The 25570-nt window shown below is 35.7% G+C and overlaps 1 protein-coding gene across 1 annotated transcript in view; it reads left to right on the top strand.

The window, feature by feature from the left end:
* Positions 1-17871, top strand: part of LOC121318194 (semaphorin-3A-like) — a 117078-nt gene extending 99207 nt beyond the window's left edge. Inside the window, exons 8-18 of the mRNA XM_041254614.1 lie at positions 2795-2937; positions 3360-3474; positions 3573-3642; positions 4808-4952; positions 6864-7083; positions 8404-8495; positions 8757-8798; positions 10407-10564; positions 11850-11917; positions 13449-13594; positions 14345-17871. Coding sequence (XP_041110548.1) covers positions 2795-2937; positions 3360-3474; positions 3573-3642; positions 4808-4952; positions 6864-7083; positions 8404-8495; positions 8757-8798; positions 10407-10564; positions 11850-11917; positions 13449-13594; positions 14345-14800 — 1655 coding nt within the window. The 3' untranslated portion in view covers positions 14801-17871. The remainder of the gene's footprint in view (positions 1-2794; positions 2938-3359; positions 3475-3572; positions 3643-4807; positions 4953-6863; positions 7084-8403; positions 8496-8756; positions 8799-10406; positions 10565-11849; positions 11918-13448; positions 13595-14344) is intronic.
* The last annotated feature ends 7699 nt before the right edge of the window (positions 17872-25570 follow it).

Genomic DNA, 25570 nt, shown 5'->3' with positions numbered 1-25570 from the left:
CAACTCAAATTCAGCTGACAAAAATACTGATAAACATAGTCTCTATAATAGGAATGTATTTCAGAAGCCATATTCAAGCAGGTCAGCTGGAACAATTTGGAGAGCACATGTGGCTGTATATTTACTTATAAGTATATAAATCATTCATATATCAGAGGGGATGGAACCCAGTTTTCTAGTAATTTTATGATCTTTTGAAGATTATGAACATCTGAATAACAATAAGCATATCTGAAGTGATCAAAATGAATGTACTGAATTTTAGAAAGGAGAGAAAAAAACATCCTGACATTTTATAAATACTGTTTATTTGTTTCAGTCAGTTTAATTGGTACTCGTCCTGTTAATAACAATTTCTGCTTTGGACTCCACTTTCATTTTTTCTTTTCTTGAGTTTCTGTATGTGTGTGTGCTGGGAGTTAGTCAGGGAGATTTAGCCTGGAGTAGATGCCACAATAGTTTGTGTCGCAGTGCTGTGACCAGCTCTGCTGACATAGCTTTTCAAGTCTCTCCCTTTGTGAAAACTATGGTCTGTTTGCAAATTAATTAGTTTCTGGCGGCAGCCCGGTTGTTGACCTAAAATTTTTAGAGTGGAAAAACAATCAGATTAGTGTGCTCAATAGAAAAAGGCCCAGCGTGGCACACATGAGAGTCATGTTTGCCAAATGGCTCAGGACGCGAATGAAGTGAAACAAATGTCTCTTAACCTTTTTTGCTCTCTAAAAAAACATTAAGTGTGGCCAAGCTGTAGCAGCTTGGGGGATTCGAGGAATTGAAATGGTTGGGTTGAGGAGTACTTAGAATTACATAAAAAGTAGTAGACTGTGTCCATTCACAGAATATTTGCATAGTCTTATGGGCTTTGCGAATGATGTGTAGTCACCTGGATACTACAGCAAGGTCAATGTCTTGTTATTTTGTAGTTTTTCCACTGTTGTACTGCTATTGTTTAATTGGAGTTCATGTTGTCCTTGAATATGAAACTTCCTATCTCCAAGGCATTACTGGATATCTGGTTATTTTATGGGGGTTCAGTGTCAATTATAGTCCATGAAAATTGTCTACGAATGCCAATTATTTCTCCCAGCTCCCTAATATTAAATACCAGAATTTAAAAACACCTCATCATTCTCCTTTGCTTTTTTTTTTAATGCTTATTACCTACATTCTATGTATAAAAAAGACATAAAGAAATATTACATTCATTAACCACTTCAACTCCAATCCAATCCGTTTCCAGTCAGTCATGTGAAAGAGTGTCAAATAGATCAGAAAGTGAAAACGACAGTGTTGAGTTATCCACTAGTATTTAATAGTTTTTATCCCTTCGGTACCGGTAATAAGTTTTGAGTTACGAGTTATGAATAAAAAAAAAAAAGAAGAGGCAGGATACATGTATTTATATGGAGAAAATCTGGGACCTAGAGTTACAGAAAATGACTACATTTCAAATTGAAAGGGCCCTTGTTGAGACCATATTTATTGTCAGTGAAGAAGTATTAATGTGTTTAGCTTTCACAGCTTGTACTGAAAATACCACCCATGTTGCATGCTACTGAAAAGGCCATTGTTTTGCAAATGATAAGAAATGTCCAACTAAATGGCATACCATTTTTTTAAAAAGCCTACAAGCCTAATTAGGTATGTTTTCTTTGGAGGCAGTATGCAAACCATTTCCGGGCCACATTCTGTTTTCTTTTTATCTTTTGAGAGTGTCACAACTCGCAAGTCCTTTTTGGTTGAACGCGCAATACGATTTTCATTAACCAGGCAATATGCTTTCATGGGATTTTTTACACTGCTTCTGTGCTACTTCAAAGAACATTAACAGTTGATTGACCTTCAGTGATTACGACGGTTGATATGAAACCTACTGCAGCTGTTTAATTTAATATGAACCCCCGAAGAGCCTGTATCACCTTTACTGTGTGATGAAACATATGAAACGGTGGTCATATCTACTTCATCCACATGAAGATCACATCTGTTATATTTACAAAGTGGTTTGTTTTAGGGTTTTGAAAAATGCCACAGTGTTTTTAATGTGTTAAAATGCTGCTGACATGTGGGTTTAGTTGGCACAGCTGACATATAATTATCTTCTTTCTCATTTAGAATACGATATATAATTACAGCTCTTGTGTAAATTGTTTAAAGATGGTTGACGGGACGGTATTAAATATGTATGTATAGATGTGTGTGTGTGTGTGTGTGTGTGTGTGTGTGTGTATATATATATAGTATAAAAAATATAATTATTAATTATTATAAAATGGGTATTTTAAATACTGTATCCTGATTGGTCAAAACAGGTCACATGGGGGTGTTGATATTACAGCATATACCATGGGTTGGCACTTTTTTCAAAAATGGGCAAATCACTGGCAGATATCCATACATTGGAATTTAAAAACAAAAAAGGCAGACATATTGGAATTTATCGCAATAAACATGACCGACGAGATTTATGTAACTGTTGAACTTTTGGGAAACCGAAGTGTACATGAGATATTAAATGAATCTGAACCGGACACCAATGATTAATTAAAGTAGTGAAAAAAAAGCAAAAGTATGTATTCAAATAAATTCAAAACTCGCCTCGTCTTATAACGCACCTGGGGCTTGTGGATATTAGAGTCTATCCCACACCCTGTCATGCCTTATTGCTTACTTATTAGTGGTAGTAATAAACATCTTGATAAACTACATGATTTTACTTGTTGATAATTATTGTGTGACAACTGTAAGATAGCTGCTGTAGTTAATAAACATAAACATTTTTTTTTTTTTTCAGATCCTAGATTTATAAGTACCCACCTAATCCCTGAGAGCGATAACCCTGAAGATGATAAAATCTATTTGTTTTTTCGTGAAAATGCAATGGATGGAGAGCACTCTGGGAAGGCAACCCATGCCAGGATAGGGCAGCTATGTAAGGTAACAAACGTATTATAATTATTCACGTTTAAAATAAAGTCAATGCTATTTGCTTCCACTTTCCCATTTCTGACTATCACATGACTGGTGAGACAAGAAGCAGCACAGTGAAGGCATTCGTATTCTCAGCAGAGCATCCATAGAAATACCACAGATTACCACCCTAAATACACCCAGGGATCTTGGCACATTTGATATTAAAATACTTACACTTAAATGCCTTCTATGAAACATTCTACTGTATGCATCAGTTAAAATAACCATTACAATTTTAGAATATGTTGATTGCTCAGTAGGTGCTAGATGTGGTACTGCAGGGATGCATCAAACCCTTTTGTAGACAAACTAATGAATATAAATTTTGATGTTTTACTAAATAGTATAATGTTGTGGGTTTTTTTTTTTTTTTTTTTTTTTTTCAGAACGACTTTGGAGGCCACCGAAGCCTTGTTAACAAATGGACAACCTTTCTCAAAGCACGGTTAATCTGCTCTGTCCCTGGCTCTAATGGCATTGACACTCACTTTGATGAACTACGTGAGTATATAGCCTATATATACCTTGCACTATACAATATATGCATACTGCTTATATTGATCATCCGTGATAAACTGAGATTCTCTTATTATTTTCAGAGGATGTCTTCCTAATGAGTTCCAAGGATCCTAAGAATCCAATAATATATGCCGTGTTTACAACATCCAGGTAGATGATGTATTTATTGTTATGCTTTTGTCTTTAATACTATTTAAACTATACACTAAAACTAAGAAAAAAATGTGTTAAAAAGTTCCAGAAAACCAATTGCACTAGTACATTTTAGAGAGTTTTTAATATTTTTATTGTTTGCTCTCCTATACATTTACAGCAGTTTGCAAATCTTCTTGAGTTCACTTCTAGAAATTGGCCAATTCCATTTAGTACTAGTCACGTTTCAGTCAAGGCAGCAGAAAATCTTGTTAGCTTGTTAGCTTGAAACACAGGTCTGCCTTTAGACAGAAATCATGCATTTGTTGAGGGTCACCATATGTGAAACTACAGCACAAAAGAAGAGAGGTATTGTGCCAGTAATTTTATAATTTAAGTGCTCATCAAGGTGAGAGCCAACCACATGGTCAACAGCAGATTTGCACCAATGACATGGGATAGGTCTATACAGCAATGTACTAAAGTGTTTTCATGGGTTTTTTTTTTGTTTTTGTTTTTTTTTAATACTGGTGCAATTATTGAATTGGTACCCAGTTAGAACAAAAAGTAGTGTGTTCTTATGTTGGTCCCTTTTTGATGTTCTATGTGTTTATTAAAATACTTACCAGAGGGTGTTTGAACACTGGCATTTTCAATAGTTTTTGATCACACAGAACTGTATTTTGCCAATTTGATGTGTAATCCTGACAGTTTTAATAGTTAAAAAAAAATAACTAGAACCACAACTGGATATACACTGCAATAGCTGGATTTTTATTGTGCATCAGCTGGGAATATACATGGATAAATCAGTTTTAAGGGACAACTTCTGGATAACCACAGACTTTGATGCAATCCAGGGTAATTCCCTGTAGCATGCTCTAAAACATTACTGCTGTGACTTATCCTGGCATGGTAGAGGTTTATAAAATCAACCTCGTAGCATGCAAAGCCATATTTTAAATGGGGCCATTGTTTACTGGGTGCATGTGTGAGTGATAACAAGAAATGCTGGGGTAATTCAATTCTAATTAAGCGATTTCTAATGCATGCATTTTCCAGTGTCTTGATCAATACGTGGCATTAATTGTTTGGAGCAAGCAATTTATAAGTTAAATTACTCATTATTTTAATTAGGTTTTGCACTTTTGACTTTAATAGATTTGTTTTTGCTTTTCTTTAGCAATATCTTCAAGGGGTCAGCAGTATGCATGTATAGCATGTCTGATGTGAGAAGAGTGTTCTTGGGCCCCTATGCCCACAGAGACGGCCCCAATTACCAGTGGGTACCATTCCAGGGGAGGGTACCTTACCCACGACCTGGGACTGTAAGTAGAACAATAGAGGTGCAAACAGCTAGATATCAATTATTTTCATAATGGGAAACAAAATATATGGGTGGAGTTTATGTGTATGTGTTGTTCAGATGTAAGTAAAGAGAAACCATTAAACCAGAATAACATTATGTATTTGTTTTCTTTTTTTATAAATACAAATGTTATGATATACAGTGGCTGTCAAAAGTATTCACCCCCTTGGACTTCTCCACATTTTATTGTGTTATAACATGGAATCAAAATGGATTTAATTTGGAGTTTCTGCCACTGATCAACACAAAAAAATCCATAATGTCAAAGTGAAAAATAAAATCTACAAATTGTTTTAAATTAATTACAAATATAAAACAGAAAATAATTGATTGGATAAGTATTCACCCCCTTGAGTCAATATTTGGTAGAGGCACCTTTGGAAGCAATTACAGCCATGAGTCTATTTGGGTAAGTCTTTACCAGCTTTGCACATCTGGACACTGCAATTTTTGCCCATTCTTCTTTGCAAAATTGTTCAAGCTCCGTCAAGTTGGATGGGAACCTTTGGTGAACAACAATTTTCAACTCTTTCCACATATTCTCAATTAGATTGAGGTCCGGCTTTGACTGGGCCACTCCAGGACAATGACCTTTTTGTTTTTAAGCCACTCCAGTGTGGCTTTGGCTGTATGTTTGGGGTCATTGTCCTGCTGGAAGATGAATCTTCTCCCAAGTCTTAGGTCTCTTGCAGACTTCCACAGGTTTTCCTCCAGGATTTCTCTGTACTTTGCTGCATCCATTTTGCCCTCTATCTTCACAAGCTTTCCAGGCCCTGACTCAGAGAAGCAACCCCATAGCATGATGCTGCCACCACCGTGCTTCACGGTAGGGATGGTGTTCTCAGGATGATGTGCGGTGTTTGCGCCAAACATAGCGCTTAGCGTTGAGGGAAAAAAGCTCTATTTTGGTCTCGTCAGACCATAGAATCTTCTTCCAGTTGGTCTCAGAATCTCCCACATGCCTTCTGGTAAACTCTAGCTGAGATTTGATGTGAGTTTTTTTCAACAGTGGCTTTCTTTTTGCCACTCTCCATTAAAGGCCAGTTTTGTGAAGCACCTGGGCTATTGCCATATGCACAGAGTCTCCCAGCTCAGCAGTGGAAGACTAACTCCTGACTAGTGCCCTTCTCACCCGGATACTCAGTTTTTGAAGACGGCTTGTTCTAGACAGATTCACAGTTGTGCCATATTCTCTCCATTTCTTAATAATGGACTTTACTGTGCTCTGGGGGATATTCAGTGCCTTGGAAATGTTCTTATATCCTACCCCTGATTGGTGCTTTTGAAGAACCTTATTCCGGATTTGCTTTGAATGTTCCTTCGTCTTCTTGATGTAGTTTTTGTTAGGAAATGTACTAACCAACTGTGGGACCTCCCAGAGACAGGTGTATTTAACCTGAAATCATGTGAAACACCTTAATTGCACACAGGTGGACTCCATTCAACTAATTATGTGACTTGTAAAGACAATTGGTTGCACAACAGCTTATTTAGGTGTGTCATAGCAAAGGGGGTAAATACTTATGCAAGTATTATTGACTGTTTTATATTTGTAATTCATTTAGAACAATTTGTAGATTGTATTTTTCACTTTGACATCATGGACTTTTTTTGTGTTGATCAGTGGCAAAAACTCTTAATTTTAAATCCATTTTGATTCGATGTTGTAACACAATAAAATGGGGAAAAGTCCAAGGGGGTGAATACTTTTGAGAGCCACTGTATTTGCTTATCTTGTTTGTACACATCCAGATAAATATATACATTATTTTCTAAACAAACAAACAAACATATATATATATATATATATATATATATATATATATATATATATATATATATATATATATATATATATATTGCCTTACAGTGCCCAAGCAAAACCTTTGGAGGGTTTGATTCTACCAAAGACCTGCCTGATGATGTCATCACCTTTGCAAGAAGCCACCCTGCCATGTACAATCCTGTCCATCCAATTAGCCACCGACCAATCATCATCAAGACTGATGTAGACTACCAATTCACACAGATAGTTGTGGATCGTGTGGATGCAGAAGATGGACAATATGATGTCCTGTTCATTGGAACAGGTATGTGTCTTTATTACAGTTTACTGCATCTGTCACTAATTTAGTTTTCCAACCAACATTTGTTTGATCATGTATGAATATGTCAATATTCACCAATGTTTAATAAGGGGCTTATATTTTGTCCAATCATGTTGCATCTGTCAACAAAGTGAATTGATAAAAGTAATACAATCTTCCACTTTCATGGTAATCCCCTTCTGTTTCGGGTCCCAGTACGGCTTTGTTTGAAACATTAGATACTATGTGGCTGATCTAGCTTATAGATTGTACTCCCATTTGCTTGTAGGGTCCTGCTCCCTATTGCCATTCTGATCAAGACACACTACCTTTGACCCTAAAAATTGAACTCTTGAAATCATTTGGGGCTTTGTTCAAACATACCATCTTATCCTGAGGCAGACATTTTCTTTTGACTCAAGTACATTATAGTCAAGTGCAGGATATTTGGACATATCAGGACATTGTGGCAGCGTTTTCTGAGATATAAATTAAATGTATTGTTTTTCTGTTTTTATTAATTCTATTTTTCGGTGCTTATTTTTAGCTGTTTACGAGTTTTATGTACATTTGTTTTTTTCAGGACTTTCGTTTTTGATATACTGTATGAAATTGTGTTTTCGGTTACTTTCCAAAATGCTTACGGGTTTTTTTTTTTTTTTTTTTTTTTTTTTGTCAAAATATGTATAGTAGTAACTCCACAGTACTTGTACACTTAAGTTGCACCTGCTTTCCTTTGGTGTCTTCCACAATGAAATCCCTATGGTCACAGGCACATTCTTCTGGGTTTTTTTTGTGTAGGCATTTTTCTACATTTTTCAAATCCTCTGTATCTTAACTGTAATACAGTTTTAAATCCCGCTACAAGCCTCCATTCCTGATTTGTAATCTCGTATTAAATCTCACAGGTGTCTGAGTCTTCAATAGAAATGTAGGAATATGCTGTCACTCAGTAGTTGGGGCGGGTTTGAAGTATTCAGAACGAATCTATGATAGATACAGGTCAGGAAGACAGGATATTGCCCAGCAGCACTGAGAAATGTATTTATTATTATTATTTTTGAAGTAGGTTTTATTTTTTAATGGGAAAAGGGTACATTCAACATAACTTGATTAACCATTTCCACAGTTTGTCTGGTGTTTTCCTATGTTTATTGGCTAGCCACCGATTTTTTTTTTTTTTTTTTTTTTTTTTTTGTATCGGGGGTGTTTTATCGGTTAACTGAAAATCAGAAGACCTAGTTATAGTCTATCAGATATTACATATACTGTAGAGATATGTAATATGTTCCTTCATTAATATGCCCCCATTCTGTTTTGAAGATGTTGGCACTGTTCTAAAGGTTGTATCGATTCCCAAGGAGACCTGGCGTGACCTAGAGGAAGTCCTCCTAGAAGAAATGACTGTGTTCAGGGTAAGTGTTGTCATGCTCCTTCAATTAACCATGTTGAGCTGTAAGCAGCAGTTATGTTTTTAGTGTTGTCATCACATGGCAGCATTCAAGTGCTTTCCTGTTTTCCTGTAGAGTGCAGCATGAATATCTCAGTGACTCAAGAAGCATCAGTACATAAGGCAAACACAACCTAGTATATCTATATGATGAGGCAGCTCAATTATAAATATTAGGGGTGGTTATAAAATCATGAAGCTAATAGATGTGTTTGCTTTATTTTAGGAGCCTGTTGCCATTACAGCCATGGATATTTCTACAAAACAGGTACGTTTTGGCTTGAATGGCTGTCTACTCCAGACAGCGTAGGGCATTGAGCTATCCCATTGTTGTTGATGTTGTTATATTAAGTAGTAGTTGTAATAGCAGTGCTGTATGTTTTGTTAGTTTTCATGAAAAAGGGCAGTGGAACTCGTTGCAGCCAGAGACAGTGGCTGTGCACTTGTTCTCAAAGTAATTGAAACCACCATGCAATGTTTGCTGCTTACACTTTTAAGCAACATTCAATGTAAGGCTTATTCAATTCAGAAATGTAATTACCAGCTCTCATGCAGTATATCCTGTGGTGTTGGATAGTACATGCACCTCTGCATACTGGTGCGCTGTACACATGATGAACGTTATATATAAGGCATAGGGTATACTTTATAACAATTGTGCAGTTTATGCTTAATTTATACCTTGATAATATTGCATATAGGAACACATTTTAATGTATGAATGACCCTTCTAACTAGCAAGTATCCATTTTGCTTTAGCCCTCTACATTTTTCAAGGGATGCACGTTTTACAAGGGATGTAAACTGAAACTGCTTAGTCATGCACACAATGGGTTCAAGGTAAATTCTGAGAATTATGGTATGCTTCCCCAGTGTCGGATAACAATAAGTGATTTATACTAATAAATTGGGGTATAGCCCAGCTAAGTTTGCTGTCTTTACTCCTCTTAACAGGAGTAACATTCATGTTAAGTGTGTCACAGGAAACAGATTAAAAACAGAAAATTCACATGAAAACGTTGCACGATGTCCAAAGAATTTTTTTTTTTTTTTTTTTTAATTAATCCATCTGAGATTAAAAGCAAAGGGCTTTTTAAAAGTATTCTACACAGGAGATCTCAATGAGACAAAGCTAGGTTGTCCCAAAGCATATCTGTGAGCTCACTGATGTGAAACAATTGATGCCAAAGGCGAAAATCAATGTTAAAACTATAACTTTTTTTTTGATTTTTTTAAATCATGTTAACTCCCTTAACGGTTAGGTACTCTTATAAAACTACAGTCTTAAAGATTTATAGTTGGACTTAAACTAGACAACCAGATTCCCAGTACTGCACATATTGCATACAGTAGCTGCTTACAAGAAATAAGGTGGTTGGCAATGTTTTGAAAACTCTTTAACCTATAGGTCGCTAGCTTTATTTTACTGCAAGTCTAATGATTGGAAGTAGTCACCCTGGAATGGCTGTTGGTTACATAAGTAATTTGGGTGTTCTACTTGTAAAGTATTAAATACGCATAAAGAATTATCCTTAAACATTGTTACATTGTGGTCAAGAGTTGTATGTGAAATGTCATACTGCCATATTTAAATAAAGATTTTAAGGGAAAGGGCTTTTTGGGTTGATGATAAAGCACTAATAATGAGCACGATAGTGACCCCATCAATGTTAGAAGCATTAGTGCATTTTACAATCTTCTGGTATGCCAACATAAAGGCCAATTTTATTTAGTAAATATGTATATGGTGATATTATTATATTTATAATTTTATCTGTCTTAATAATAATAATAATAATAATAATAATAATAATATAATAAATAATAATAATAATAATAATAATAATAATAATAAATAATCTACCCTTTTTTACAGCAACAGCTATACCTTGGCTCAGCAATTGGAGTTTCACAGATGCCCTTGCACCGGTGTGAGGTCTATGGAAAGGCCTGTGCCGAGTGCTGCTTAGCCCGAGACCCCTACTGCGCCTGGGATGGAACTGAATGCTCCCGCTACTTCCCCACATCAAAGAGGTCAGACATGCTTGTGTGCTTATGGAATCCATACTGACAGTGCTAATTAAACCAATGCAGTTTTGATGGCTGATAGTTAGAATGCTCTACAGGAGGTGTCTGTGGCAGAAAAAAAGGTTGGTTTTTTTAGACAAATTTTATAATATGTGGGAATGGAAACGTTACTGGATTTGCCAGTGGCTTTGGCATTCGTTCAAGTCTTAAGACAGGACACAACATTTTTTACATCTAGGCCTACATATACAGGGTGATCACAAAGCATGGTGCGTTGATGTGGTAAACCTACTTTCTAATCACCCTGTCAATAGTGTATATATTATACACATATACTGTGAGCTTGTTCAGATGTAATTCAGCCATGTAATTTCCAATATGAAAATGCCATAACCATAGACTATTATAAAACCCAGATAATGTCTCTTTGTGTGCCAAAAAGGGACTTAAGGGGCACTAAAAACCTTAAAAGGAGAATTTATTAGGAATGGCAAGGTATTCTAGTTGTGTTTGCCATACTTTTTGATTATATGTTTCTTGGCAAACTTTATTGGAAACATAGGACAGATTTATAAGTACAGATTGTTCTAATTTGCTCAATTAAGTGAACTATATTTCATTAAAGAAATATAAGTCCTTTATTAACGCACAAACAGAAAACCTAGAATTTACATTTCATCATAAGTATATTATCTACATTGAAGAAAAAAGGGTTAGGGTGGTTAAAGAATAAGGCACACCTGCCAGAAAACACAAATTCAAATGAAGTTGTCTTGATCTTAATTATATAGCATTCCACCAGAAAATGTTCAGTTGGGTTATTGATTTTAATTTCGTAGCCTCACCTCACTTTCCTGGCTGCTCAACATTGGTCCGCAGCAGCCTGAAGGGAGATGCATTACCTTGTAAAGAAGCTGGTAACACTAGTTCCATGTATTGATTAGAACATTAAACCTCTGCTACAACCTGCTACAATTACAAACTGTGGTAAACTCATAGCTGAAAGGAATGAAATAGAGCATGACATCAGTGACCTTGGATCTAAAATAACTTAACAATGTCAATACATTGCATTGTACAGTAGACATCAAAGCAACAGTATCTTCAAGTTTTTTTATGTTGTTCCAATGTATTAGTCTTTTTCTGATTTGAATGGGTCATCAATTATCGACACGTAATGACTCATTAGTTAACAGCATACGAGGATTTGCATTCTCAGTACATGTTCTCAGTTAAGAATAGGTGTAATTATGTTTATCTTTTAATATTAAATATTCTCCTTTTAATTTAGACGTACAAGAAGACAGGATATAAGAAATGGGGACCCTGTTACTCAGTGTTCCGACCTTCAACATCATGGTAAGAAGGGTTATGTAAAATATATACATGAATAAAGTTTTACCTTAAAGATTAAGGTTTGTCAAACTGCATGATAATATCGATGAAGACTTTAGGTAAAAAGTTTGAGCTCATAATTTAGGATTGAGTGTATGTATAAAAAGTAATTTTAATAAGAACATTCTGGAATATGGAGATCTGAAGAGAGGCAAGTCCTAGCTGGTTCCAGTCAGAATGCTGTTCATGTCATTATTTATATTAAAGACATTATGCCCTTATCAGCCATCAGCAGTCTGTTTGACATTACTGACATTAAATGGCAGCAAGGGTATTGTATATCACTATCACTGCATTTCAATCTCTGTAGAATAGAATATTGGCAGGTTGTGACAAAGTGCCCTCCTCTGTGTATATTATCTGTTATATGTTGCGTGTGGTGTGTTAAATGTTGGTGTATAGTCATTGGTACACGGGATATAAACGGGTCTGTGTTTCAGGTGTGTTTAGAAATGTATAATTGTATTTAGGCACGGGATTGTACATCACTTCACGTGCATTTAAAGTATTTAATATGTGAGCACGAGGTTGCACATAATTAATTCACGTGCTGGGATTCAAGTGAATAATTAATTAGTAATTGAATCCCAGCACAACAGTATATATAGATGCACGTTTTATTCACTTGGGGATTGGGTGTTCGGTGAGTGGAGAACAGGAGAGAGAGTAGGAGAGTTATCATTTCATTGCTATTGCATCCTGGCGGGACAAGCACGATACTTGTTTATTTAACTCACCGTGTTTGTTTGTCTATCTGCTCACTGTTTGTAAAGTGTTAGTCCGTTTTTGTTTGTCTTTTTATTTTGGCGTAGAGTGTCGTGTCCTGTTGTTTTCTGTTTGTTTAAACTATGTATTTATTTATTTATTGCATTTAGCTTAGTCTTTAGATAACCCTCTTCAAAGATGCTCACTGTCTTGCAGTTATTTTATCCTGACACTCTTAGCTAAAGGATGTTTGTTGTGTATTTGTCTTTCTGAATTCTGTTCTGTAAGAGTGCTTTAGCCACCCAGACAGAGGAGACCACACATTGGTTTCTCCTGTATGCTTAAGGGCCAGCTCATTATTTTGTAAACTGGAACCACCAGAGCACCATGCTGTGCTGCTATAACTTTAATTTAGAAACACTGCAGAGGTTTTAAAGTTCTTCGTTTGATGACAGCCATTGAATGCAGCATATTCATGCTAACAACTATATTACATATAGTTGTCTAAATAGCTGAGGGTTTTACCCTATATCCTCAATTTGGGGTATTTGCTTGCAAATTACCTTTGTATAGAAATCAGATCTGGGAGTAGACAAATTACAGTTAACTTACTGTTTTGAACTGGTTTTGTAAGTTTCTTTAGTGTGTCAAAAGTTCCATCACATGTATTTATCGCATATATTTTAGATTTGGATTCCTAACTATGTTGACATTAAGGGGTAATTTTAGCATTTTATAATACTGCTTTGATTGTTACCAAACAATAATGATGTGTCTCCTTCATCTACAGATGAATTAAATGGCAAAGGAAATTTGGAAGAAAGAATTATTTATGGAGTGGAGAACAGTAGCACTTTCCTGGAGTGCAGCCCAAAATCCCAACGTGCTCTTGTCTACTGGCAATTCCAGAAACAGAATGAAGACCGTAAAGATGAGGTAAATTTTTTTCCAGTATTATGTTACTTAATATATGCACAGAGTCTAGTGATTCCCAGTATGGGATTATGCAATAATTCTGATGACACCAAATCATATGACAGTATCGTTTAAGATGTTCCAGACAAAGGTAAAGGTAAATTTAGACAGCAATAATAACTAAATATTGGAGCTACAGTAACAAGAATGTCTCAGAATGATCAAAATACCATAAAATGTTAAGATTAAAAAAAAAACAATTGAAATCTCACTTGAAGCTTAATATTGCTTTTAAGCTTTACTAATACCTTTATTCTGATAGCATCAGACTGTCTTACAAATGAGTAGAATGTCCAACACTGGCATATTATTATTTAATCAAAGTTAGACAATGCCCTGTCTACATTATAGTTGGTATGTAAGGCTTTGCTATGGATAATTGGGCAAATAGCTCTTTAGGATCAAATTCACAGTTGAAAATACACCAAGGTGGCTACTTGTTTAAGAGAATAACCACTAACCTTTATGCTTTTTGTATAGAGTCATTCTGTGTAGTACTTTTTAAGGTCCAGCAGATTGGGTGTGAACATCTGAGAGACTGAACAATAATGGTCACAAGAGCCATGAGTCAGTGTGAATCAGGTTTGGTTTAGAGGTCGTGAATGCTGAAATTCACTCACTAAGCCAGGTGCTGTTCAGTAAAATAAAAATTGTTGGTAGCAAATAGTCTTACCAAAGTTTCTGTGCATTAATGTTAACTCTTAATTGCAGATAAAAGCAGATGACAGATTCATCAGAACAGAGCAAGGTCTACTCATACGCATCCTTCAGAGGCAATATTCAGGAATCTACTACTGTCAGACTATTGAACATGGATTCATGCAGACCTTGGTCAAGGTCATCCTGGAGGTCATAGACACAGAACACCTAGAGGAACTTCTGCACAAGGATGAGGATGGTGAGGCAGCAAAACCAAAGGAAGGCCATGTCATTATCCCCCCCAATCAGAAAGTCTGGTACAGGGACTTCATGTCCCTCATCAACCACCCAAACCTCAACACCATGGATGAATTTTGTGAGCAGGTCTGGAAAAGGGACCGCAAGCAGCGCAAACAAAGACCATCCAATGCCCAAGTTAATGCTAACAAATGGAAACACATTCAGGAAAACAAGAAAGGCAGAAACAGGAGGACCCATGAACTTGAAAGGTCACCAAGAAGTGTCTGATACTGGGGTGGCATTTCACAGACTTAATCCAAGTAGACATATAGGCACTCAACTGGAAACAAATGCAATATACTCCTGATTTAGTTCATTGGATTGGTAAAGACGTGCACAGTGGTTTAATGGTAATGACTGAGTGAACCAACATGTGTTAGTACCTTTGAATGGTACCTTCCATTATGGAAGAATGGAAACTGACGGTTGGACTGGAATTCCTGTAAATATTCAACAGTAAAAACGATATTTGCTCATGGTTTTTAGTCTAGTTTTCTTTTTTGTTTCATAGTTCAGCTGTTACAATTGATTGCCATTTCCCCCAAAAAATGAACACTTAAAACCATAGCAATTTTAAATCTAAAGATGTTAACACTGAAATGCAACAGGACGTTCATCAGACAGTAACATGATATTATGTATTGTACTTGTCATACATTAATGTGGCTCATTTGAAATAAATACATGATGCTCTTTAGGAGTACTGAAAATAACTGTGGCAATTCCTGGTCTTCAAGGACTGGACAAACAAGACAATAACTATTTTAAACTGTTCTTCGCTGGATCAAAATTAATACATTTTGTTAATATATAATTTAATCTAACAGTGGCAGTTACCAATAAAAAGACAGTTGAACATCTTTTTGCTAACTATAGAACTCAGACTTTTGTTAACACTGTACAGTTAAATAACCTAACCATCAACGTTGACAATACAATTATCTCTCTGCTTGCCATTCTGTTGTTTTTAATGCAATAGTTTATAGATGTTACCCTATCTCCTAATATGTGATAAGTTTCATTAACAAATTATTTCTGAATAAGCTCTTCCAACACTGATAAATATGTAAACTCCATGTGAAAGGTATGTTTTATTTTTAGTTAATAGAGTCTATCTAAAAAGTGTCTAAAATAATGTATGTTAAATATGTATATCATCCTGCCTTCCTACAAAAACTACAGCAACCCAAAGTTGTTGTTTTTTTGTTTTTATCATCATACAATTGTATTTTATTTTTGTTCAATTGTACTCATTAGATACATTTCTAAATTATTTCAGACATATTTTCATAACTATTCTGATCTTTTTATACAGTTAAAATACTTGATTTATTGACAATAGCTAAATATTGAAAAGGTCTCGGCTACGTGATACAACACAAAACAATATACGTAACGTATTTTTTAAAAATATACAGTTAATGGTGAAAGTAATTATATTACACTTCCATAAGCAGACTGCCATGCATGGCAGGTTTTACAGACCTGGATTAGTAATCTTGGACTACCTAATGTTATTTTAGGTAAGGTAGTCCAAGGCTAGTGCTAATTTGTGAAACCATCTGATAAAGTATATCATTGCAATCCATTTCTTTTTTCATGTGTGGCAGTATGGCCTGGGGTGCTCTGTGTCAAGCCAACAAATGTATTCCTTAATTTATTATTCCTAAAATATAATATTGGTCAGGTGATTTTTTTTTTTTTTTTTTTTTTTTTTACAGTGCGCATTTAGTCACAGAAATCCTGGAAAATATTATAAACTAGCCTAATATATAGAAATGAATCAGAGGTCTGAACCAACAAATAATACTTTTTTTTTTTTACAAAAATTACAAAAAGAAAATAGCTGGCAGTCTGTGTGAGGCAAATACCAATCAAGCTGACTTTTAAATCCCAATTTAGTTTTATTTGTGAGACCACAACATTGCAAAACTGCCCTAAGACTTTTTGGGAGTGTATATTCCCAATGTAACACCACCTCATTACAGCTACGGTATGGATATGCCCTTATTGAGGAAAAAGAAAGATGTTATCATAGTGGTTATACCTCCCAATAGAAATACAAATGACTGTGGTTATACACCATTAGATGTAATAAGGTCCAAAAAATGTATCACTGTTGCAAAAATAAAATAAACATTGCTGTAGATAAGTAGGTAGACACTATAACAGTGTTTTTGAGGCCATTCATCTCCAAGAAGAACAATATTAAGCTGACTCCTACTGAGATTTTTTAACTACACTGCCTGTCTGTGTACATGGCAGGAGGGGGGTAACTGTGAAGCTGATTATGTCAGCACAAAAGTGGGTCAGCGTGAACGATACATCTGCTAAATACCAGCCATCTGAGCTGTCAGTTAATTCAGTCTAAACCCAAAGTCACCAGTTATCTCGAAAGCTGGTAAACAGAACCCAGAAAAAACAGCTGGTTAAAAAATAAGATTTGCCTTTTGCCTTTTTTCTGTGAAACCACGCAGAGATCTTAAAAGATGCTCCACTGATTAACGCCATTTTATTGCTATTTATCAGTCACACACTTTTATCGTTTTTAGAACTGTAGACTGAGGATTAAACACTATAAAAACAGTAAAGCTATGGTAAATGATTTATAAAGATATCAGTAAAGATAATTGTAAACACATCGATTTGTAGGATGCTTCTTCTAGGTTAGCATGGACCACTGAATGTTAAATTATTTAAAATATAAATATTTGCTTGATGGTTATTGTATGAAAGATGATACTTGCCCTAAATACAGTATCTGTCAGTTTACAGAAAATAACAGAAACCATTTCTGTCATGGTCCAAAAAATGTCACTGTGTAAAAATTGCATGTGAATGCTCTTTTTAATGTGTCTAATAATTTTTTTTATATATAATTTAGTGACTATTAATGTTATGTATGTAATAGATCTACCTTTTGCAACATGCAGTACACATTAACCTGTTTTAAAGGTGTATATATTTTTTCCTTCAAAAATCAAGGTACAGTGTAAAGTACTGGCATCTATTAGGTACTCTATTCCAAGGTGTTCTATATAAGTTTTTGAGCAACTAGTGTACAACTGTTTCCCCACATTAAAACATGAGGGATTTATTTCATATTTCAAAGCAACAAAGTAAAGTATCCATCAGATTGCATGTATGTTATCTACAGAGCAATTCATTTACATGATCGTATTGCTCTTTGCATTTCAGGTGGTCTCTATAAAACTGGAGAAAATATAATGAAACTGCTGCTGTAAATTATTTCTTTTTGGCATGTATTCAGTTGTTGAATAAATATTTCTTCTAAAACATTGGAGGTTTTGAATGTCTTTAATTTGTTAAAGGTGTGCGCCATTTTAAGCTCACTCATTTGTTTTCTATTTGTAGAGATCAATTGGCAAAATCAGATTACAAGGTTTTTGCAGACTATCACGCTACGTTTCATATAAAGTGTGAACTATTTTGGCAACTATTCCAACATTTACTATTTGGAAATAGGCAAGCAGTAGGTCCTGGAATGACTTTAGTCTGTTATATGAGGATGGTTGCCAGGGGGTTTAAACAGTCAGGTCTCATTATCGTAAGTGATATGCAGCGCTCAAGAGCACATTCTAAACTAATGCATTCTCCAGCCTGCCATGAGACAACATAGGACTTGTGATGGGTTTGTTGAAAGCTGAGGTCACAGGTGCAAACTCAGATGACTAGCGCTTATTATCTATAATGAATGCATTCTGTTAATAATTGCTTGTCTGAAAATGCAAACCTATGATTGCTGTGAAACCCCTTCTATCCACAGCCTCTTTTAATAGTGGTTTCAATTAAATTAAAATTAGACACCATAAGCATGAGGACAAAATGTGTATAGCATCTTGAACAACTGGCTTAAACTGGGGAAAATAGAATGAGTAAAGAGCATTGGGTGTTTTTCTACTGCATGAACTTATTGGGAGCCATCTTTTTAACATAATAAGAATCCAGGCTTTGTTTTCCAGATTAAACATGACAAAACTAAAAATATGTGCAACTGTGCTGAATTTAATATCATTAATGTTACAATTGGTTTACATTACTCAAAGATATTACATAACCAAACCCCTGAAAGATGTACTGATCATATTTTACAGGAAACACCTACATAACCAAACCTCAGAAAGATGTACTGATCATATTTTACAGGAAACACCTACACAGCACATATCTTCAACATGGGCGACTAAATTCAGAACTTTAAGGAACAAAATTGCAGAATGGGGATAAGGACTCTTTTCACTGTTAAATTAAATTAAGGCATTATATTAGGCATAAGACTAGGTTTATAGGATCTGGGGTTATTTTATCTGAATGATATCTACCCACAGCTGTTTCTGTTTCAAATGTATTAAAACAGCAGATGCTTAAGGATATTCTGCTTGTTTAGTTCCGAGTAGTCAGTTAGTGGTTAATTTCATTCAAAAGTCACAAGAAATGACCATAACTAGTGTTATTGAAAAATGTACAAAGATACACTAATCATCATTTAAATTGCACCTCTTAATGCCTCCAACAGTATAAGCTCTCATTTGTTTGCCAATCATCTGGTTTCTACCCTTGTCAGGAATGTAAAAAGAAGTAGCCAATTGACTTTATAGCATGGTAGAGGATATACCCTTATGATATTTATTTTCCACTCAAGCTTGCAGAAACAACGGCTCTTTTCCATCATTTGCAATTCCAAAATGTAACTTTTTGCCATGTTTTGACATAGACAGTGAAAAAAACAGATCCCATGTTTGGAGCATATGCCAAATAGCCAGCTTTAAGTTTAAAGCTTTGCACAACTTTATTTCTCAAAATCTGTTACCTAAATGCATTATATTTTACCTCATTCTACCTAGAGCCTCTTTCCCAGACTTTTCCAAACCAGACTGGCCCACTCAACAAGGTCAACCTCACAATAACAAAACAATCCCATAAAAACAGCTCTGTAATCATTTTAAACTAAATAACCTCTTGTTTTGGAACCTCTTAATTCAAGGAATCTTCCATCTCCGATCTTCAAATATGTAATAATTATTACACTTTCCCAACTCCGACCAAAGTTGCCAAAGTGTGTTTCTGCATCTCCCCTATTTTCTTCTTGTGTTTTAGTATGCATGTTTTTTACTTACAGTACCATACTATTCCACATATCAAATGGTCTGTATTTTCATTTCCTAGTTCTATTTTAAGGACGCTGCTGTTAAATGTGTTTGTTTTTCTCCTTAATGTATAATACACATAAATAAAAACTTTTTACATAATCTCTCTTACAAAAAGCAAACATAAAATGAAAGTAGGCTATGTCTGTCCTGTGATTACATTTTTGTTGCTGTACAATTGGTAAAGAACATGACTGCCATCTGGTGCTGAACACATAGTGGTGCAGTATTTAAAGTCTACATTTTAAAATCCAGAAATATTGCTTATAATACGGAACTATCACACAGTGACTTCATGTGAAAAACTATTTCTTATTATACTTACAAATTTCATATTTTAAGTGGTCAAATCAATCTTTTGGTCAAAAACTAATGATTAAAAAGTAAAAACATATAATTATTACAATATGTATATTATCTGAATAAAGTAATTTTGCATGCCACAATGTTTCATACACAGTGGAGAAAGATGGTCATCTTAATTTAAAGATTACCTGTCCGAAAAAAAATGTGTGTGTATATATATATATATATATATATATATATATATATATATATATATATATATATATATATATATATATATATATATATATACATATGGTTATGATGCCAGACGGCATTATAACCAAAGTTGGACTTGCTTTTTTACGTGGGGTACTTCGTAAGATAGCAAACAAGGCACTAATAGTAATGGCTAATAAACCAGTTTATATGCATGCGGCAGGGTGGAGGGAAAGCCCTGTACATGAATAGAGGGCAGGGCAAATAAATGTATTGTTTATTTTAAAACAGGTGTAGTTATTTTGTTTTTGTAAAAACCCTGTTTTGTTATGGCTAGTATTGATTTAAATGTATTCTGTGTTTATTTAAAACACAATGTATTATGATTTAAATGTAATGGTTTATTGTTGGATTAGTATTAGTATTAGGATTAAAATATAAGAACATAAGAACATAAAAAAGTTTACAAACGAGAGGAGGCCATTCGGCCCATCTTGCTCGTTTGGTTGTTAGTAGCTTATTGATCCCAGGGTGTCAGCTTCAACAACATTACTGGGGAGTTGATTCCAGACCCTCACAATTCTCTGTGTAAAAAAGTGCCTCCTATTTTCTGTTCTGAATGCCCCTTTGTCTAATCTCCATTTGTGACCCCTGGTCCTTGTTTCTTTTTTCAGGTCAAAAAAGTCCCTTGGGTCGACACTGTCAATACCTTTTAGAATTTTGAATGCTTGAATTAGGTCGCGCGTAGTCTTCTTTGTTCAAGACTGAACAGATTAAATTCTTTTAGCCTGTCTGCATATGACATGCCTTTTAAGCCCGGAATAATTCTGGTTGCTCTTCTTTGCACTCTTTCTAGAGAGCAATATCTTTTTTATAGCGAGGTGACCAGAACTGAACACAATATTCAAGATATCAATATCTCCCATATGATATTTATAATGTACATTTTTATTTCCTTTCTCTATTAAATGTCATTTGCCATGTGTCTGCCCAGTTTTGAATCTTGTCTAGATCATTTTGAATGACCTTTGCTGCTCCTATTTTTGTGTCGTCTGCAAATTTAACAAGTTTGCTTACTATACCAGAATCTAAATCATTAATGTAGATTTGGAACAGCAGAGGCCCTAATACTGATCCCTGTGGTACACTACTGGTTACCGCACTCCATTCTGAAGTTTTTTCCTCTAATCAGTACTTTCTGTTTTCTACATGTTAACCACTCCCTAATCCATGTACATGCGTTTCATTGAATCCCAACTGCTTTCAGTTTGAGAATTAATCTTTTGTGCGGGACTTTGTCAAAAGCTTTCTGGAAATCTAAATAAACCATGTCATATGCTTTGCAATTATCCATTATCGATGTTGCATCCTCAAAAAAATCAAGCAAGTTAGTTAGGCACGATCTCCCTTTCCTAAAACCATGTTGACTATCTCCCAGTACCCTGTTACCATATAGGTAATTTTCCATTTTGGATCTTATTATAGTTTCCATAAGTTTGCATATAATAGAAGTCAGGCTTACTGATCTGTAGTTACCTGGTTCAGTTTTGTTTCCCTTTTTGTGGATCGGTATTACGTTTGCAATTTTCCAGTCTGTTGGTACCACCCCTGTGTCAAGAGACTGCTGCATGATCTTGGTTAGCGGTTTGTAAATTACTTCTTTCATTTCTTTGAGTACTACTGGGAGGATCTCATCTGGCCCAGGGGATTTGTTTATTTTAAGAGCTCCTTTTCCCTTTAACACTTCTGCCTCAGTTATGCTAAAGTTATTTAAAACTGGATAGGAACTGGATGACATGTGGGGCATGTTGTCAGTATCTTCCTTTGTAAAAACTTGTGAAAAGTAATCATTTAACATATTTGCTATTTTTTTTTCTTCCTCTACGATTTTGCCATTTGTATCTCTTAAACATTTAATCTCCTCTTTGAATGTTCTCTTGCTGTTGTAATATTGGAAAAACATTTTGGAATTGGTTTTAGCTCCCTTAGCAATGTTCATTTCTATTTCTCTCTTGGCCTTTCTAACTTCCTTTTTGACTTGCATTTGCAGTTCTGTGTACTCTTTCTGCGTACTTTCTTTTTGGTCCTTTTTTAATGCTCTGTAAAGTGCCTTTTTTCGCTGAATATTTTTTTAAATTGATCTATTAAACCATTTTGGCAATTTAGTTTTACATTTAGATTTGTCTACTTTAGGGATATAATTGTTTTGCGCCTCTAGTACTACATTTTTGAAGAACAGCCATCCTTCTTCTGTGGGTGTTTTCTCTATTTTACTCCAATCTACTTCTGTTAGTCTCTGTTTCATACCTTCATAGTTTGCTTTTCTAAAATTGTAAACCTTAGCTTTAGTCTTTACTTTTGGGGATTTAAAAAACACTTCAAATGAGACCATGTTGTGGTCTGAGTTTGCCAATGGTTCTCTGACCTCTGTTTTAGTTATTCTATCTTCGTTATTTGAAAAGACTAAATCAAGGCATGCCTCCCCTCTAGTGGGTTCCTTCACAAATTGTGTTAGGAAGCAGTCATTTGTCATTTCTATTTCATCCTTCGCGCTACCCACCGGGTTTTCCCATTTTATTTGGGGGAAGTTGAAATCCCCCATTAGTATGGCTTCTCCTTTGCTACACACATTTCTAATGTCATTGTATAACAGATTATTGTGCTCACCGTCTGAATCTGGCGGTCTATAGCATGCTCCTATTATTATGCCTTTTGAATTTTTGTCTGTTATTCTGACCCATATTGATTCGGTTTTATTTTCTTTGTCCAGGTTTAACACCTGGGCTTCAAGACTGTTTCTTATGTATAGCGCTACCCCTCCTCCTCTTCTGTCCTGCCTGTCTTTCCTATACAGTGTATACCCACAAATATTATATTCGTCCCCATCACTCTCAGATAACCACGTTTCTGTAACACCTATCACATCATAGTTACCTGTTAGTGCAGTAGCTTCAAGTTCTAGAATTTTGTTTCTGATACTTCTAGCATTTAGATAAATACATTTAATGGTTGTCTTACCTGAGTTGTTGTTCTTGTTTTGATGCGGTCTCCCTTCTGTTTTTTTGTTGATTTCTCCCCCCTTCCTTTCTAGTTTAAATGCTTCCGAACCTGCTCGAGGATCTTTTCTCCGAGTAGACTAGTTCCCTTGTTATTTAAATGCAGTCCATCCCGTCTATACAGATAGTCCTCGTTGTAGAATGTGGTCCAATGATCAAGATAGGTGAAGCCTTCCCGTGTGCACCACGTCTTCAGCCATGCGTTTTGATTAATTATTTCCAGCTGTCCATATGGTCCTTTGCAAGGTGCGGGAAGTATACCAGAAAATACCACAGTTTTGGTTTTCTCTTTTAATTTCCTTCCTAGCTCTCTGAATTTGTTTTGCAGGGATTTTGGTCTGTCTCTTCCAATGTTGTTTGTACCGATGTGGACGACTACTACCGGGTCGTCTCCTCTTCGTTCTAGGAGCCTGTCCATGTTTTCAGTGATGTGCTTGACCGAGGCTCCCGGAAGGCAGCACACTGTTGTAGTAAGGGGGTCCAAACTACGAATTGAACTTGCTGTGTTTCTCAATATGGAGTCCCCAACAATCATGACCTCCCTTCTTTTTGCTGTCTGGTCACCACTGCCAATAGGGTCCTGGATGTTGTTCCTTTCATTCTCTTGTTGTTGGTTCTGCTCATCAAAATTCTGAAGTGACTCAAATCTGTTGGTTGTTTTGATTTCTGGTGGTTGTGTTTGACGAAGTTTCTTTTTTTCCCTGCTTCTGCCTACCTGAACCCAGCTGTTCTGACCTTCTATCTCCCTGGTGGCTTTCAGTCTGTTAGGGGTGATGCAGACTTCCATGAATTGTGGGTGTGCCAGTTCCTCAAGATCCTGTTGCTGTCTCACTTCTTCCAGCTCCATTTCTAGCATACTTACTAGTTTATGCAAATCCTGGATCGCGCGGCACTTTACGCACATTTGGTTTAGCTCCGCTGGGTTTTCTCGGATTTCCCACATCAAGCAGGTGTCACAGATTACTGGCTTGAAGACCATGTTGAGGTTTTTTTCTTTTCTGAAGTTTAGTTTCTTCTGCAACCGTCAGCCTGCTTTCAAACTGCTTCGAAACTGCTCTGTACTTTTCCACGCCTGTACTTCTCCCACTCGCTGTCGCTGGGAAGACTGCCTCGTTTAACTGCTTTGCAATTATCTTTCTAGTTTAAATGCTTCTGAACCTGCTCAAGGATCTTTTCTCCAAGTAGACTGGTTCCCTTGTTATTTAAATGCAGTCCGTCCTGTCTATACAGATAGTCATCGTTGTAGAATGTGGTCCAATGATCAAGATAGGTGAAGCCTTTCCGTGTGCACCACGTCTTCAGCCATGCGTTTTGATTAATTATTTCCAGCTGTCCATATGGTCCTTTGTATTGTTTGTTTATTTTAGAATGGGATATTCCCACCCCCACCCCACTCCCACCCCCACCCTGCATAGTTTGTATGTTGTTATTATGAGTTATTTACTTAGAAATGTGACAGTGAAAAACCTGTGTTTTGTTATTGTTTGGCAGTGTTGATGTGGAAGCCCCAACTAGACAAAACCTTGAGCATAGGGTGGCAATCTCCTCATTTAATTGATTAATTTGGTGCTAATGGGGAGATGGTTGCCAATATAAAATAATGCAACTCTCCCTGTTTGGGGGTGGTTGTTCGGAGGAGGAACATGGAGTGTTTTGAAGCGAGAGAGAACAGAACAAAACAAAAATACAAAACCATAGGATCATTGAAGGCGATTGCCCAGCCTGACCTGTTGTATTGTTTCAGTGTTTGTGATTTAGTTTTGTTTACTCGTTTATTTTGCTCTGTGAGCTATATATATTTTTTTTGTTTGTTTGTTTAAATATTTGTTTTATTTTTGCTAATAAAAATACTGCCGCAGTGTGTTTGCACCCAAGTACTGCCTGTCTGTTTCAGTTCCTGCTTCTGGCCTAATGTCACAACCTGATTGATGTTTAACTATAATACAAAGTCAAGTTCTTTTTGTATTATAATTGGAGGTTTGTTTTTCTTTTTTCTGTGTGATATACAGTTTCTGAAATACGTCATACTGTCATGCCAAGGCTTGATTGCCAAGTGGGAACACAGATCCAGCAGCTTTCTTCGTAATTATACACTGCAGTCCAAACAAACAACAGGACTGAGGAGCAGTTTTGGACAAACCACGAGAAAGAATTGTGGTAAAAGGCATAACCTCATATTTTCTTGTGGTGCAAAGAAAATAAAAAAAAAAAAAACATGGTTTTGAATACTTTCTCTAAGTACAATATTCCAATATGGCTATATATATATA

This window comes from Polyodon spathula, chromosome 7 (assembly GCF_017654505.1).
Source record: "Polyodon spathula isolate WHYD16114869_AA chromosome 7, ASM1765450v1, whole genome shotgun sequence".
In the NCBI taxonomy this organism is placed as follows: domain Eukaryota; kingdom Metazoa; phylum Chordata; class Actinopteri; order Acipenseriformes; family Polyodontidae; genus Polyodon; species Polyodon spathula.
The sequence above is the reverse complement of the archived record's forward strand: the minus strand, read 5'-3'. Positions and strand labels throughout refer to the sequence as shown.